Source organism: Brassica napus, chromosome A7, assembly GCF_020379485.1.
Source record: "Brassica napus cultivar Da-Ae chromosome A7, Da-Ae, whole genome shotgun sequence".
NCBI classification, from domain to species: domain Eukaryota; kingdom Viridiplantae; phylum Streptophyta; class Magnoliopsida; order Brassicales; family Brassicaceae; genus Brassica; species Brassica napus.
The window spans coordinates 20,687,943-20,703,703 of NC_063440.1; the positions used below are offsets into that span (position 1 = coordinate 20,687,943).

General features: G+C 39.7%; 3 protein-coding genes across 4 annotated transcripts; all 3 read right to left on the bottom strand.

Annotated features, from left to right (window-relative positions):
• Window positions 1-314: 314 nt before the first annotated feature.
• LOC106355772 (D-inositol 3-phosphate glycosyltransferase-like) lies at window positions 315-5,506 on the bottom strand. The gene has a single exon (XM_048735811.1). It carries the CDS (start codon window positions 3,262-3,264, stop codon window positions 1,798-1,800), a length of 1,467 nt encoding a protein of 488 aa, XP_048591768.1. The 5' UTR covers window positions 3,265-5,506; the 3' UTR covers window positions 315-1,797.
• Window positions 5,507-5,741: 235 nt separating this feature from the next.
• On the bottom strand, window positions 5,742-8,820 carry LOC106353623 (histone-lysine N-methyltransferase, H3 lysine-9 specific SUVH3-like). 2 transcript variants are annotated; one of them, XM_013793381.3, is made up of 3 exons: window positions 8,572-8,820; window positions 6,081-8,103; window positions 5,742-5,994 (listed from the first exon to the last, which is right to left on the bottom strand). In XM_013793381.3, exon 2 carries the CDS (start codon window positions 8,090-8,092, stop codon window positions 6,092-6,094), a length of 2,001 nt encoding a protein of 666 aa, XP_013648835.2. In that variant the 5' UTR covers window positions 8,093-8,103; window positions 8,572-8,820; the 3' UTR covers window positions 5,742-5,994; window positions 6,081-6,091. The 2 variants fall into 2 exon arrangements, with proteins under 2 accessions (XP_013648835.2, XP_013648836.2); XM_013793382.3 differs by having other exon boundaries at window positions 8,528-8,731.
• Window positions 8,821-9,411: 591 nt separating this feature from the next.
• LOC106353622 (leucine-rich repeat receptor-like protein kinase PEPR1) lies at window positions 9,412-13,840 on the bottom strand. Its single transcript, XM_013793380.3, is given in 3 exon segments — window positions 9,412-9,971; window positions 10,498-12,484; window positions 12,487-13,840. Coding segments are annotated over 3 exon segments (3,375 nt in total). The 5' UTR covers window positions 13,507-13,840; the 3' UTR covers window positions 9,412-9,603.
• Window positions 13,841-15,761: the final 1,921 nt, after the last annotated feature.

The following is a 15,761-nucleotide window of genomic DNA, read 5'->3' on the forward strand; positions in this document are numbered from 1 at the left end:
TATAATTCCATTTTAAAAATTTTATTTTTATTTTTATTTTTGTATTTATATGGTTTTTAAAAAAAAAGAAAAAAAAATTATCCTCCCGCAACCGCCCGCAACCGCAAACGCTAGCTGGAACCAGCTTTTGATTTTAAGAGGTTCGGAGCGGTTTGAAGCGATTTGTAACGGTTTGTATGATTGTTTCGAAACGCTGTCAACCGCTACCAATCGCAAAAGCTGCGTTTGCGGGTGGTAGCGGAAAAACCAATCAAGCTCATAATCCGGAATTTTGACATAATTTCTCAGCAGAGCTCGAAGAGTTTGTAGACTCAAGAGGCGTTTTCATGTTTTTTCTTACTGCATTTCGAATAATCAACTCAAACGCTGATCATTTGGCCAAGAGTGCTTGTTTTTTATTATTATTAGATATTCCGTTGTTTACCCAATCCACTTCATATCTAAAGATATGAACACATAAAAAATAACCAGCAATGAGATTCAGATTTTGTTAAACATGTGGCAAACGCTCTCTAAAAAAAGGGATAGCAAAGGCGATTAGGGTTTCACCACCCTTTCGCCGCCGTTGGTCTCGCCTCACGCGTATCAACGAGAAGCTTCTTCCTCTTCCCTTCCTCTCCGTCCATGGCGCCGCTCGTATCAGGTCCAGCTTCACTTCCACGCCCTCCCTCAGATCCACCAGATCCGAAGTTGAAGGTTGCTCTCCCGTCAAATCCTCCAGATCCACCGGTTCCTCCTGACCCTCCGCCTGATACTTTATCTTTCACGGGTTTACTTCAGTTGTACGATCTCTGGGTCACACTTACCGTTCCCCATAAGTTTTCAGATCCAAAGCTAGGTTTGATGATTTCATATGAACTGAGTTTGTTGGATCCGAGTTTTTCTCTGTTAGTCCCGACTGTTTCGGTTACATTTAGTTATGCTACTGTGGCCTTTGTTGGTACTTTTGTGGTCTATGTGTGGTCCTTTACTGCAGTATGCAGTTGTCCATTTACTGCAGTATGCAGGCTTCCTTCCACCTTTGCTCTAATGGCTTTTGTAATGATATGGCATTCTCTCCTCCTGTGGCAGCTTGGAGTGAAAGTTCTTAAGTTATGTATCCTTCCAGCAAATCTGGTTTGTTTGGGCTTTAATTGCCCTCCTTTCTCCTTTAAGGAGTTGTTTTTCCTCCCACATCTATCACTTGTCACTAGTGAAATTGTTATAGGGAGCATTGTTTTGAAGATGGTTCTGTTTGAAGCAGAAGCGAAGATGTTTATCGTCTCTCGTTTAGATGGTGTCAACTATCTGACCTCTTTGACCATGGAGGGTTTCATCCCTCCCCTTTATTGTTTCGAAGAAGAATGTCAATTTGAAGAAGTCTTCTTATTTGACTGCCCTCTTTCGGAGACAACGGTGGTTGAACTCGTGATATCACCTCTATCTTTAAGCTTTTATTTGAGTACTTGTTGTTTAAGCTTTCTCATTTCCTTGTCCAGTGTATTGGTCTATGCTTTGGTTTGTTTGGCTCCTTGTAGCCTTATTGTATCCTCCATTGATGGAGTTGAACTCTTTTAAGTTTCAATGAAAGTTGTTTGACCAAAAAAAAAAAAAAAAATAACCAGCAATAACAGTAATGACTATTAAGTTGATTAATCCAAATAAATAAACGCTTATAATTTCGTTACTAGATCCACTAAAACTTGTAGGTGTGTGTATTGTGTAAATAAAGAGTATGAAACTGTGTAATACAAGAGATCACGTATCTTGTTACAAAAGATATGAATCAAAGTAACTTACAAAATCATTGAAAAAAAATCAACTGTCTATAGGAAGAGGGTACCTACAAAACCTCTCATTAGTCATACACATAAAGAATCTCTCATAAGCTGAAGCCATCTGAGTAGCTGTAAACATTGAAATAGCATAATCCTTACAAGCTTTCCCCTTCATCTCCAAAACCCTAGACCCATCACTTACAACAGAGTCCAACGTCTCAACAAGAGACCTCACGTTTGGAGAAAACGTATACCCAAAACGCTCGTCCACAACCACCGTCCCAACAATGCTCGGGTAGTTCGGCGCCACAACAGGTTTCCCACACTGCATTGCCTCAATGATCGTCAAGTCGAGCCCTTGAGGTCTCAACGTTGGATTCACAAACACATCCAAAGCGTTGTAGAAACCAGAGAGCTCTTCAGGCTCTAAAGACCCTAAAACCCTAACGTGATCACCAAGCTCCGCGTATCTTTTCCCCCAAGGACCAGATCCAGCCACAAGGAGGTACACTTGAGGGTGCGTTTTAGCGATCAAAGCAAACGCTTCGTACAGAAGTGGATGTCCTTTGTCTCTCACCAAACGTCCAGACACACCCATCACAATAACTGTCCCATTACCTTCCGGAACACCGTGTTTCGCCCTAAACCTAGCTCCAGCTTCAGGGGAGTACACGAACTTAGTCTGGTCAACGCCGTTGACTATCACATGAACGTTTCTCTTAGGAAGCTGGTAGATGTTAACAAGAACCTCACGCGCGCTGTTGCTTATGCAAATGTGCTGTTTATAAGCCGGGAAGAATCTGATTTCATCGACGAGTCTAGGCATTGTGTGATCAAGATCGGAGATAGGATGCTCATTCGAGTAATAAAGCTCTTCAAAAAGCTTAGAATGCATAATCTCGTACCAAATGCCATGCCATGTCACAGCCACGTCACCTTTATGCACCATCTTGACTCGCCAATGAGGAAGAGCAACGCTCTCCGTGTGAACATAGTCGAAAGGATGATCTACACCGTTGATTCTGTGGAAGATCTCGAAGGCATGAGAGATGTTAAGTGCACCGTTTTCGTTTGGGGCAAAGTAGATGTGTAGATCTCCTTTGTTGTAATACTCTTCTTGGTTTTCATAACGGTTACTTCTGTCGGAAGAAACCGTGAAGACGTGAACCTCGTGGCCTCTTGAGGCGAGAGAAGTGTAGAGAGTGTATGCGTGACGCTCCATCCCTCCGGGGATCGAACCAACGGGCCATGATTTGCAGAAGACGGCGAGTTTTAGCTTCTCGGAGATTGATCCGAAAGAGAGTTTGTTCCATGGGGATGTTAGGTCTCGAAGATCTCCAGCGAAGGGAGGATTTTCCGCTGAAGAAGTCAACGGAGAGTGATCGAGCTGTGAGAAGATGTAGTAAGAAGTACAGAAGATGAGTAGTAATATAATGGTTGGTGTGAATCTGAAAGGAAGTGAAGAAGAAGTATAAACTGTTCTTGAAGAATGATTCTTGAAAGCCATTTTCTTGGTTTACTCTTTTTTGTTATTGTTGTTGTGTATGTGTAAATCTGATTGCACGTATTAAAGATGATTCTTTGCTTAAAATTCGGATCTTTCTCGAATTTAATTTCAGAGTTCGAGTTTCCATGGAACTGCACATGGCTTAGCTATTTTTATATGATTTCTAAGTCAAATCTCTTTGTGTGTTAAGTCCATGGGTTGAAAGCAGTTTAATGGTTTTACACTACGTATATAGATTTTGAGTTAAAAATGATTTATTAAATCTTTTTTTTTTAAAAAGCGATTTAAAATAGTGAATACATAGAATCGTTAGATATAAATTTTGGTAACCTAAACAAAATATCATTTGTAAAAAATTGTCTATATAATAGTTATTACTCCCTCTGTTCCTAAATGATCAATGTTTTAGAATTTTCACACTTATTAACAAAACACTTAAAATTTGATAATAAATGTATTATTTTTTGTGTTTAGCTATTTTCTATGACTTTTGACCAATTAAAATTCAGTAAACACAATTAATGTTTTTAAAGTTTATAATTTACCATTATTACATAAATTGAAAATGTAAAATATGAATCTTTTAGAAACAAAATATTTTTCTAATCATTTAAGAACGGAGGGAGTATTTTGTAATAAAAATAATAATCAATTAAGAAAATAAAAGTCAAATCTCTTTCAATAAACTGGAATTTACGACTAAACCGGGGACAAGCGTCTGACTTTTCTTTCCAGTTAGTTCCAGTTTGTTATTTATCCGAGACACGTGAGCGTTATTGCATAATTCACACTTTAGTACTTTACACACGTGGATGAGAGTTTAGAGCGCGTGTGTCTATGCTATTCTCACGACGCCGCGCAACTCCTCACAGTTGCTTCGTAGGACTTTGTTATCCGTTCAGACTTCAGAGAATTAGTCAACATGACAGTGAAGTTTCCAAGGCCAAGTATAAACGGAGCGACAGTGACATCAAAAGCCTAAAACGACCCAAGCCCACCATGTCGGCGAGGCAGGACAGGCCGTTGAGTTCGCTTGGGTCAAGAGAATAATCATCACCAGATGACGAAGATAAGCCTGAGCTCATTTTCGAAGCTTGAAGTCAGGAACATGAAGCGGAAACTAATATTTGAGATTGAAAAAGTTAGAAGCTTGATCAAGCGAGCTAAAAATATCGTCGGAGGCTTTGGTCTCGAGCTCGCGCGGAGACTCCAGTGCCTGACAAGAAGCTGAAAACAGCAAACAAAGGTATACAGTCCAGATTCTAAAGAACTGCAACAGTTTTGCTGGTGAAACATAAGTTCGGATGAATTTTCAACACGCCAGTGGATGGGGCTAAGCTTGGTTTACATGATTACCTTACCACACTATCGTTAATATGGATTTGGGGACAGTTGAAGAGTAAGTTGAGTAAGAGTTGTTACACGTCACCCTTGAAGTTTGCTGAACACGTGAGACTTACTTTTAACAATGCGATGTTGTATAACCCTGTGGGGGCATGATTGCATAGTATGGCTGAGTTTTTGTTGAACATGTTTGAAGAGAAATGGAGGCCGCTTATAACACAGTTTGAGTCTCTTAATAGGAGGCAACAACAAGAAGCTCCTGTTTAAACAAACACTCATTGGGTAGAGCCATTACCATTACAAACATCCTATAGTTGAAAATAGGACTCTTAACTTTATTTTATGTTTGTTAAATTCCATTAACATTTGATGATGATGATGATGATGATGATGATGATATGTATATAAATGCAACTCTCTCAACACACATGAAATTGTATATTTTATAGTGTGGAACTTTGTATTGATCTTGTTGGATTTCATTGAACTTCGCTACAATATTTATTTCTTACTTTCACTTTCACTTTACCTTAACATTGTGTTCTGCCGCAGTCCACATTGTGAAGAAATAAATACCTTGCTAGCTCTCTAAATATAAAAATTTCATTGATCTTAGAGGTAATGAATGCACCTCCTGCTTCCCTGTTTAGATTCAGTGATTGAAACATGGAAGCAGGAGGTGCCTAGGTATCTAGGGAGAGGATGTAAAGGACAAGGCAGACCGAACTTATATTCAAAACCATGGTAGTTGAACCAGTTACAATGTCTGTAGGAGAGTTGGAATCCGATATAGCTGGTGATTTTCTCCAACCTGGTTACTTTCAGTGGCTAATTGTGTATCAAATTTTCTTACCTTTCTGATATTCTTATCTGGAGAACCGGGAAACCTCATACGTCACTCTGCTATAGAACACCTTCACAAGTGAATCAAGTTAGAAGTTGTTCTTATCATTCCCAGTCTCAACTGATTCCTCCTGACAGGCTTCAGAGTGATCTCCCTCTTACAAAATTTTCAAACATTGGTTCCACTTGAGATCACATGAAGAGTCTGTTTGAAGATGATGATAATGATTTGACAGAAACTCATCATGGAAACAAAGCTTTCCAAGGAGTACATGAAGAACATTGACTACTAATACAAAACAAACATCAATATTTTCTTCTCATTCTTGAAGTCTACCGATAAGTTGTTACAAAAAGCTTCAAAACATAACTGAATCGCTCTATGGAGTTTAATTTTACCAAACCTATGATGAGCATGGAACCTAGAGACGATGTTATGCCAATACAATACATTACATTACATTACAAGTGTATGCATTGCCACAGAACATGCAAATGCATACACAGTTTCCAAAAGCCATCACCCTCTTTCTACTCTCTGCCCTGTAACAAACAGATATGGTTTCAGACCATTAGTGTTCAGAATCATATCCAAAAGTACAAAGAAAAGGTAGAGATCAAGGGTTTACATTTTCTCAGATTATCCAAATGAACCGCGGCATTTCACAGAACCACAGTTACACTGCCTCTTTCCATGTAAAAGGCTCCCATCTCTAGCCTCAGATGGAAGGGAGACTCCATAATCATAAGTCAGTTCAGCCATTGGAGGAATGTGACGAATGGCAAAGAAGGCAATGTGGACAACCGGTTCACCGTTCCCTTCACAAATAACTGGCTGCCACAGAACGTTGGGGGAGCAGCTATGGTTCATGAACCGAGCTACATTTCCAAAACTCTTAGCACTGATCAGGAGTGGTGCTGGGAGATTAAACTCCTCAGAGAGTTCATCTGAAGGATCCTCATCTACTAACGCAGGCTCATAGTTCCATTTAAACGAGTTATACACACGAGACGTGTCAAAGACATACTCATCCTCTTCTTGATCCATTCTAAGCGTTTCTTGGTCTTTGACCTCACCAGCATATTCACATATGAAAGAGCCAGCACGAATGGGATCCCAAGAACGTAAACCCCAACCACGGTTCGCCGTCTTAAACACCTCCATCCGGAACTTAAGTCCTGTCTGAATCACTTTGTTTTTGCAACCGGCGTTACACGGACAGGTTGAACCACATTCATATACCATTGGCCTCCTGGAAACAAGCATAACGCCGTTAAGGTAAGGAAGATCGCCACCGTTCATTCTGATGCAAGAGCAGTTTAGATCTCCCGGCGCACACGAGCCACGGCAGGAACAACCAGTTGCTGTGTGCTGCTGGGTTATTCTAAAGGCTTCAGAGTGTTTGAGAGTGGAGATGTAAGTAAAATAAGAAGGCCCCTTCTCATCATCAAAGTCATTCACAAGGGAAACAGGTTTACTCTCAACACCTGAAGTGATATCCGGAAGTATAAGTCCTCTTCTTGGAGTCATCAAACCTTCCTTCCACTTATGAACAGCTTTCCAGAACCCAAAAGCAGGTGGCTGACCTGGCACTCTCACCAATCTATACTTAAACGTGTTACAGCCAGACTTGCCTTTCTCCACCCATGACTCTGAGATTGTATATAGCCCATCGTAAATATAGATCTTCCCCGTTTTACTAGCTGGATCCTCTTCCCCTCTTATGACTCTAACTCCATTCCCTTTCCTCAAGCTTCTCTCTAACGCAAGATTCCCTCTCTCAAGCTTCTGATCAGACGCTTGTTTGTTCTTGTCTGCATTCCCTCCTTGTCCGCTGTAGATTAAAGACTCAGGATCCTGGGCCTCGCCGTCATAGCGTCCGGCTGAAACAATGCTGGTAGCTAGAGGCTCCTCATCTGCACCCGCGGCCTTGCTTGTTATATAGTCAATGCCGGCCATAGTCTGCATGTGAAGACCCACTAAGCACATCTCTATCCGTGAAAAGAAGATATCTCCAACCTCGATTCCGGGAACCGTTCCAACTCTCTTCTTCATGTTTGTCCTCACTCCGTTGCTCATCAGAGAGCCTGCTGCTTTAGCGGTCGCGGCCTTTGCGTACTCCACTTGGCTGAGGCGTCTTCTAACAGCATCAAAACGCATCAGCACGGTGCTTACTAAGTCCACGTTGCCGTCTTCTCGCTCTGCTGCACTGATCCCGCTGTCGAAAACTCCACTGAAACGCTTCACAACCTGAACATCCAAAGTAGGCTCTTGGGGGAGTGTCTTGTCTTTTTTCTTGGCGTTGCCGCTTCCCTTAGGACGACCTCTTTTAGCTCCGGTTGAGCTGCTAGGGCCGTTTGATGCAGTGGTAGTGGGCGCTCTGTATGATTGAAGAGGTGGAACAAACGATGGAGGAGGTGTGTAATGAGTTTGGTTGAGATCTGGAGTGTCTTGCGTAGGTGGTTGTGATCCAAATGGGAAGAAAGGTGAGTAGCCTGTAGAAGAAGGGCCAAAAGGTGGAACTCCAACAAAGGGTGGACCTTGATTGCCATTTGGAAAAACAGGTTTTAGACTTCTCAGTGGTTTCACATCTAGCACTATAGACTTGTCATAATGGTTAGGATTTGGAACTCCTTCCATTGTTAAAACTCCTGTCAAAAAATGAGACCAACATTTGGGTTAAAGAGCATTGACAAAGCTTAGATTATTATTAGCATATGAATAAAGTATGATGAAATAAATATCACAGCATTTTACTGCATAGCCCCTCTAGAACAACACCTTGCAGTGACCTTGTGGGTTATATATACTCTTTGCAGTACTAAAAGCAGAAAAAAAAAGTTAAGGAAATGCAAAAGAATCCATTTAAGAGCAACCTTAGGTTCAATAAAAGTCCCTAGAAGAATCGAAAAACCCAAAAAATGCAAACTTTGCTATATTTTGTAGCATGGCGTAGCTACACCAACCCTTAATCGAACACCAAAACATACTAATTTCAGATTCACCAACGAAAAAAATGAAAACTTTATCAACAGTGAAACATTTATTTAATTCATACTCAAGATTTCAACTTACAAAATGGAAAGAAGAAACACGACATTAGATTTTAAACCACCAACCTCACGAAGATGAGAAATTTGAATTTGGGCTCCCTGAAATTAGGCGAGAGAGAGAGATAACAGAGACGAGTTTTGACGATAGATAGAGAGAGAGAGAGAGAGAGAGAGAGAGTGAAAGAGATGTCTTTCTTTATTGTATTTTTCAGACAAATGCTCAGATGAAATAAAGCAGGAGACGTTAGTGTTACAGAGAATTCAATCCGTTAGATTCTCATTTGCGTCATCTGTACCGTCCAAAACACTTCAGGGCCTTGAAACACACAAACCTTTCGTTCTTCGTGTTGTTATTGTCGCCATTTCTTTTCTTTTTATTTTAATTATTAACTTTTCTATCCAACTATTTACCAATGCAAGATTAAGCACAAGAATCCAAAAAAAAAAAAATTTAAATGTTCTTTTTTTTTTCATCCACAGAAATATTTGAGTAGTAATTTCAAGAGTATTCACTTTTAAAAAGTTAACACGTTCGGATAAATCGAATCTGGATTTGATGATGTAATAATAAGAGTCTCATGTACTAGTAACATATTCACTTTGTTTTGTCTTAAAACGGATGTCCATTTATTGCCAATCCGGGAAAAGTAAATAACAATATGGGTTTAGCACTTTCAGACAACCCTACTTGTCACGCACACTCTTCTTTCACTTCTCTTTATAAAATCAACAAACCCCATAAACATGAATCCACAAAGGAATTGTAAAGAAACTTTATTTGGAGCAACAATATTTCAAAAAATAAATGAACTTCATCTTCTACAATCACTACCAAACGAGACCAAACTGACATAGAAATGTAAAGAACTCGAATATAAACAACATTCCAATTGTTGAACTCAAATATAAACAACATTTCTTAGATTTTGGTATATTAATTGAGGAGTCGATTTTACGAACATGGTCTAAAATAAAGGGCCTTCATACTTGGGCTTTAGTTAGGCCCATTATAGGCCGAGTTACATTACTTCTAGTTAACCAAAAACATTCACACTTACTACTAGTTGTTACTAATAACATCCCCTTCCTTTGTAAAGATTAGCGAACTGAACCAGAGGAGCATCTTACAAGACCTTGCGCATCGCACAACACCTTCACCACCTCTCTCATCGTCGGTCTCCTCGCTGGATCTCTCTCCGTACAACTCAGTGCCAACTCAGTCACCTCAACTATCTGTTCCCTAATATCCGAATTAAGAAGCTCGTCCACGAGAATAGGATCAACAATTGTTGACACCATGTCGTCCACGTTGCTCTTGCTCAACATAGATCTCACCCAACTTACTATATCAGTACTGTCCGGGAAGGACTTGTCCACCGCTCTCTTCCTAGTAACCAGCTCTAGCAACACAACTCCATAACTGTAAACGTCTGATTCTCTTCCCCTCACCGTCTTGAAAGCGTTTTCTGCACAATTTCATGCGTGAGACACAAGAAACAGAGAATATGATTCACAACAAACCAAGCTCTAACAGATTATAAACTGGTTAAATTCTAAACCAAACTATACCAAGTCTAATATGTCTAATGCAGTTTCACGCGTGACAAACAAGAAACAGACGATATCTTTACACCAAACCAAGCCCTTAACAGATTATAAACCGGTTAAACTCTAAACCAAATTATACCAAGTCTAATCTGTTAGGATTTGGTATAGTCTGGTTTGGTATATATTTTAACCGAGTTAGTTACCGGTTTATGATCTGTTAGGCTTGGTTTCTGTTTCTTATTTCTAAACTACACAATACATATTAGACTTGGTGTAGTTTGGTATAGAATTTAACCGAGTTTGTTACCGGTTTTATAATATGTATAGTGCAGTCTTATGCGTGACAAACAAGAAACATATAATATATTCACAACAAACCAATCCCTAACAAATTATAAACCGGTTAAACTCTCTAAACCAAACTATACTAAGTCTAATATTTACCTGGAGCGATGTACCCAGTGGTGCCAGTAACAGTAGCAGTTGAGACCGTTGAGCCATCAAGAAGCCTCGCCAAACCAAAGTCACCAATGTGAGGCTCCAAGTCCGAGTCCATGAGTATGTTCTCCGGCTTAATATCACGGTGAACAATCGGAGGATGACAGTCATAGTGCAGATAAGCCAGTCCATGAGCTACCCCAAGGGCTACGTTGTACCGTGCAGACCACTCAAGCGCGTCTTCTTTAGGGCTAACACCGTGAAGAACATCGTACAAGCTTCCTCTAGGCATGTATCTATAGAGCATCAACCCGTCTTCTTTCCTCAGCCAAAACCCTTCTAACTTGATGAGGTTCCTGTGCCTGACTTTCCCTATCGTCTCGATCTCCCTCATCATGCTCTGGTTGGCTCGGATGTGAGACGCGAAGATGAGTCTCTTCACCGCGTAGACCTCTCCCGAGCCTAAAGAAGCTCTGTAGACAATGCCGTGAGCTCCTCTTCCTATAATATGTTTTTCGTTTAGATTATCAGTTGCTGCAAGAACTTTGCTGAGAAGCAAAGACGGACCTTCTTCCTCGGTGAAGACAATAGCATCTTTCTTTGGTCTTTCTTCGTGACCACCACCACGACGGCGTAGGCAGATGAAGACAATAGCAAGAACCAAAACCAACACGAATAGAGAAGACAAGACTGATATAAGCACAATCTTCCACGTGCTGAGACCACTTTTGCCGTTTCTTGATTGATCTTCACAGTAACTCAACTCGCTATTGTTGCTAATAGGGAAGGAACGTGGAATGCAGAGGCTAGGGTTTCCTGAAAACGACGCCGGATCAGAGATCGACTGATTCTTCAACTTCTCAGGTATTGCACCAACGAACTGATTGTTGGAGACATCAGCGTGTAGCAACGAGGTAAGGTTCCCAAGAACAGACAGAGAGCCTGTCAGCTTGTTGTTTGATACGTTGACTCTTGTTAGTCTGATGAGATCCTTCAACTTATCCGGAAGCTCACCTGTTAATCCGTTTCCACTCAAATCCAAACCGTAGATCAGTTGCTGTAACGAACCAATAGAGGAAGGAATCTCCCCGCCAAAAGCGTTTCTACCCATCTGAAGATCCGAGAGCTTCACAAGCTCAGGCAAGAAGGACGGTATACCTCCTGTAAACCGGTTCTCAGTGAGGACCAAAGTAGCCAAGCCTTTCCACGCGCTGTACCTCGAAGGAACGGTACCGTTTAACTTGTTGAAACCAACGTCAAAACGCTCAAGGTTAACACAGTTAGAGAGGTGAGAAGGAAGAGAGCCTTCAAGAAGATTATTAGAAAGATTCAAGTAACCGAGTCTCACCAAGCTCCCAAGCTCTGGAGGTATCTGTCCACTGAGTTTGTTTCTAGACAGGTTGATACTAGAGAGGTTCCTAGAGCTCCCAAAGCTTCTAGGAATCGGTCCTTCGAAGCTGTTTGTATTAAAATCAAGAAACGAGATGCTATGATCCTGAGAAAACTCAGGGAGAGGGCCTGTGAGGTTGTTCTCTCTGAGGATGAACCTCTCGATGCTCTTGCAGTGACCGATAGACGTCGGTATCTTCCCGTGGAGCTGGTTAGAGCCCAAGTTAAGCACTGTCAGCTTCTTCCCATGGCATAGATTCTGCGGTATCTCGCCAGTGAGTTTGTTGCTTATAAAATCAATCTCTTCCAAGCTGCTATGCACACCTAAAGCAGATGGTATCTCTCCGTAGAAGCCGTTGTTGAAGAGAGTAACTTTCTTTAGATGCTTTAACTCTGTCATCTCCAGAGGCAGTTCACCAGTGAGGTTGTTTTGATACACCAGGAGCTGAGCAAGACTCGGAATCTTCCAAATCTCTATGGGGATCTCACCGGAGAACCGGTTCTCGAAAAGCTCAAGACTGTCAAGCTTCTTGAGCTTCCCCAATGTACTCGGTATCTCTCCTCCAAGCTGGTTGTTGTTGAGCTTTAACATCTTTAAGCTAGTGTGCAGTTACCAATCTCTGGAGGGAGACTCCCGGAGAGACGATTCTCTGAGAGGTTAATAACAGTGAGCTTCTTCAACATACCTAACGAGGAAGGGATCGTGCCTGACAAGTTACCACTCACAATCACCAGAGCGTCAAGGCTACTACAGTTCCCTAACTCAGGAGGAACACCACCTTCGAATTCGTTGTAAGACAACTCAAAAGTCAGCAAGTTCTTGCAGTTTGCTGAACCGAAACGAACCGGTCCGGTTAAGCTGTTGTTACCAACGAACAAGTCAGTGAGATTCTCCAGCATGTTGAGAGTTTCAGGTAAAGAACCAACCAGCTTGTTCTTGTGCAGATAAAGAATCTCAAGCTTACTACAGTTCCCGATAGACTCAGGGATGTTACCAGAGAACTCATTCTCAAACAAACTCAGCTCAAGAAGCTCCTTAGCTTCACCGATACTCTCGGGGATCGAACCGGTTAGGTTGTTGTAGTCAACGTGAAGAGTCTGTAGCACCGGGATGAGAAACAAGGACTCAGGTAACTCACCGGTGAGGTAGTTTTCGTAAAGATAGAGATCGGTTACGCTCTTTAAGTTACCGAGAGTAGCTGGGATCTCACCGGTGAACTCGTTTTCAGACAAATCTAGGTAAAGGAGTTTGGTACAGTTTCCTAAAGTGGAAGGTATGGTTCCGGAGAAGCTGTTGGTGCTCAGATCTAGAATCTGTAAGCTTCTGAGGTCGCCGATCTCGGGGCCTAGCTGGCCTGAGACGTTGGAACGGGTGAAGTTGAGAGAGGAGACGTTGTTGGAGTCGTCGCAAGTGATGCCGAACCAGTTACACGGAGTGGCTTCGGGAGATGAGTTTAGCTTCTTCCATGTGGAAGTTACTTCTTTTGGTACATTCTCTAGATGTTTGAGGAGTGAGAGTAGAGTTAGCCCTTCTGAGTTCAGACAAGAGACAGAAACTATGTGGGTGGTGGAGACAAAGAGAATGAAAAGGAAAAGGCTTTCGAATGATCCAAGATTCTTCTTCATCTCCAGATTCAAGAATCAAGAATCATGCAGAAGAGAGGCTAAATCAAGATTGAAATATTTGAAGCGAAGGAGAGAGAGAGAGAAAAGGAGAGAGAATGTATAACTGATTATCAATTTGATGTTTGGTCGGTATTGTACAACCGATTGTGAACCTGAAAACGTTCAACGCGTTTTCTGTTTGAACCCCACGCCGTTTCTGGTTCGGTCTTCTTTATTTCTGTTTTCAGACACACGTGCTTTAAAAAGGTGGTCTTCTTTGTTTATTCGATTCTCACTTTGAGAAACGTGAATAATTTGAATATACTAAAATGTCGTCGTTTTGTTCTTGTAGATGTAGGCCAAAGAAAGTATGAAACCGTTAACAGCAAGAAACGTAATCAGACAACACTTGGTTGGTTAATTAATTGGGATCCCTTTTGTCCGTTTGCAGTTTTGTTTTGGTGGATGGTCACTTGATGGAGCTGTGGGTAGGGTAGGTTTGGGTCAATTATTCAGTTTAGTATATTAAATTCATTGTTTGTAGACAATATCATCGTGCACTATCTGACTATTAAAATGTGATATATGACCTGTATACGCACTATAATTTTCGATTTGTATAGAATATCTAAACGTTAGTTTGAGCAGAACAATTTGATTACTAAAGTTAATATTCTGATTGTATAACAACACTATAATATGTTAACTTTTAACTTTAGATTACGATTTGTTTAAACTGATAACACAACATCCAAACGTTAGTTTGAGCAGAAAATTTTGACTACTAAAGTTAAGACTCTGATTGTATATATAACAATATAATATGTCAACTTTAATTTTAGATTACGATTTGTTAAACTGATAAAAACATCCAAACGTTGGCTTTTAATATGATACTAGATTTTGACCCGCGCTTAGAAAGCGCGGGTTTGTTTGTTTTTCATTTATTAATCGAAAACTGATTTGCAAATTACCATTATTTTTGTTTCGAACCATAACAATTGAGTTTTTAGGGTTTTATCATTTTTTTTTCTCTTCAAAATATGGTATTTTTTCGAAATATGGTAGTTGTTCTATGATAATGTTTGAGTTTTAAGATTTGTTTTCATATCTGACCTAGATTCATGGTTGGACCTATAGACCCGATACATTGTATATAATCCGGTTCGGATTTAATGAAAAATTCGTTAATTAAAAATCTGATATAACCAGGTAAAAATCCAAAAACTCACTATTAACCTGCAATCTGATACCATTGATCTGATTACAAAATATCTAATAGTAATTTTTTTTTAAAAATTGATTAAATTACTCATATATTTATTAATATTACATAAATTAGTGATTCCTTAGAATTTGATAAAATTTTATTATGTTATCCAAATAAAAAATGATAATACAAAAACTTATTGATATGACAATATTAGTTTATTTCGTCTTTAATAACCTATTATAAGTTGGTGTTTTTATTTTAGATTTAAAAATTAATTTTAATATAGTTTTTAATATTTAAAAATTTTATATATTTATACATATATTATATTTAAAGTTAGTATATCTTTTAAATATACATAGGCCCATTATTTATAGATCTATTTAGATGTACATGTAGACCCAAAACCAAAAGACTTAAATGCCATTAATGAATTTTATTTATCCTTTGTAAAAATAAGGGTATTTTTGAGAAACTGTAATTTTCATTAAGTGAATGATCCTCTTTTAATGGTATTAATATCAAGTGTATAACACTATAATATTCAATTTCTTATAACTGATAAGATCATTCAAAACGTCAACTTGAGCAGAACAATCTTACTATTCAACACGACTAAAAGCTTTCAATTTTAAAAACATAAACTATTACAATTACCTTATACTAGTTTGGAAAAGTTAGCATGAAACAAGCTTCATAGAAAATAGAATCTCAAACCTATGGAACTTTAAAGGTAAAGACTAGAAACCCATGCGTTCAACGAACTTTATCAACGAACTTAGAAATATAAAAACATTTCCAAACTATCATTTATCACTCTCATAAAACATTTTCTCAAACTCTTTAACAGTGTTGCATATACAATTGTACATATCTCAATCTTGAGAGACTTGAGAAACTTACAAACAAAGTGTGAATCCATGACTTGGCCACTATTAAGTCACGATCCAACGAACTTGGCCACTATTAAGAATGACTAAATGACAATCAAGTCCACTCACATCATCTTCTCTTCCCAATCCAAGTTGCTTTCTGCGACATTTGCATCAATCTAGTTTCAGAC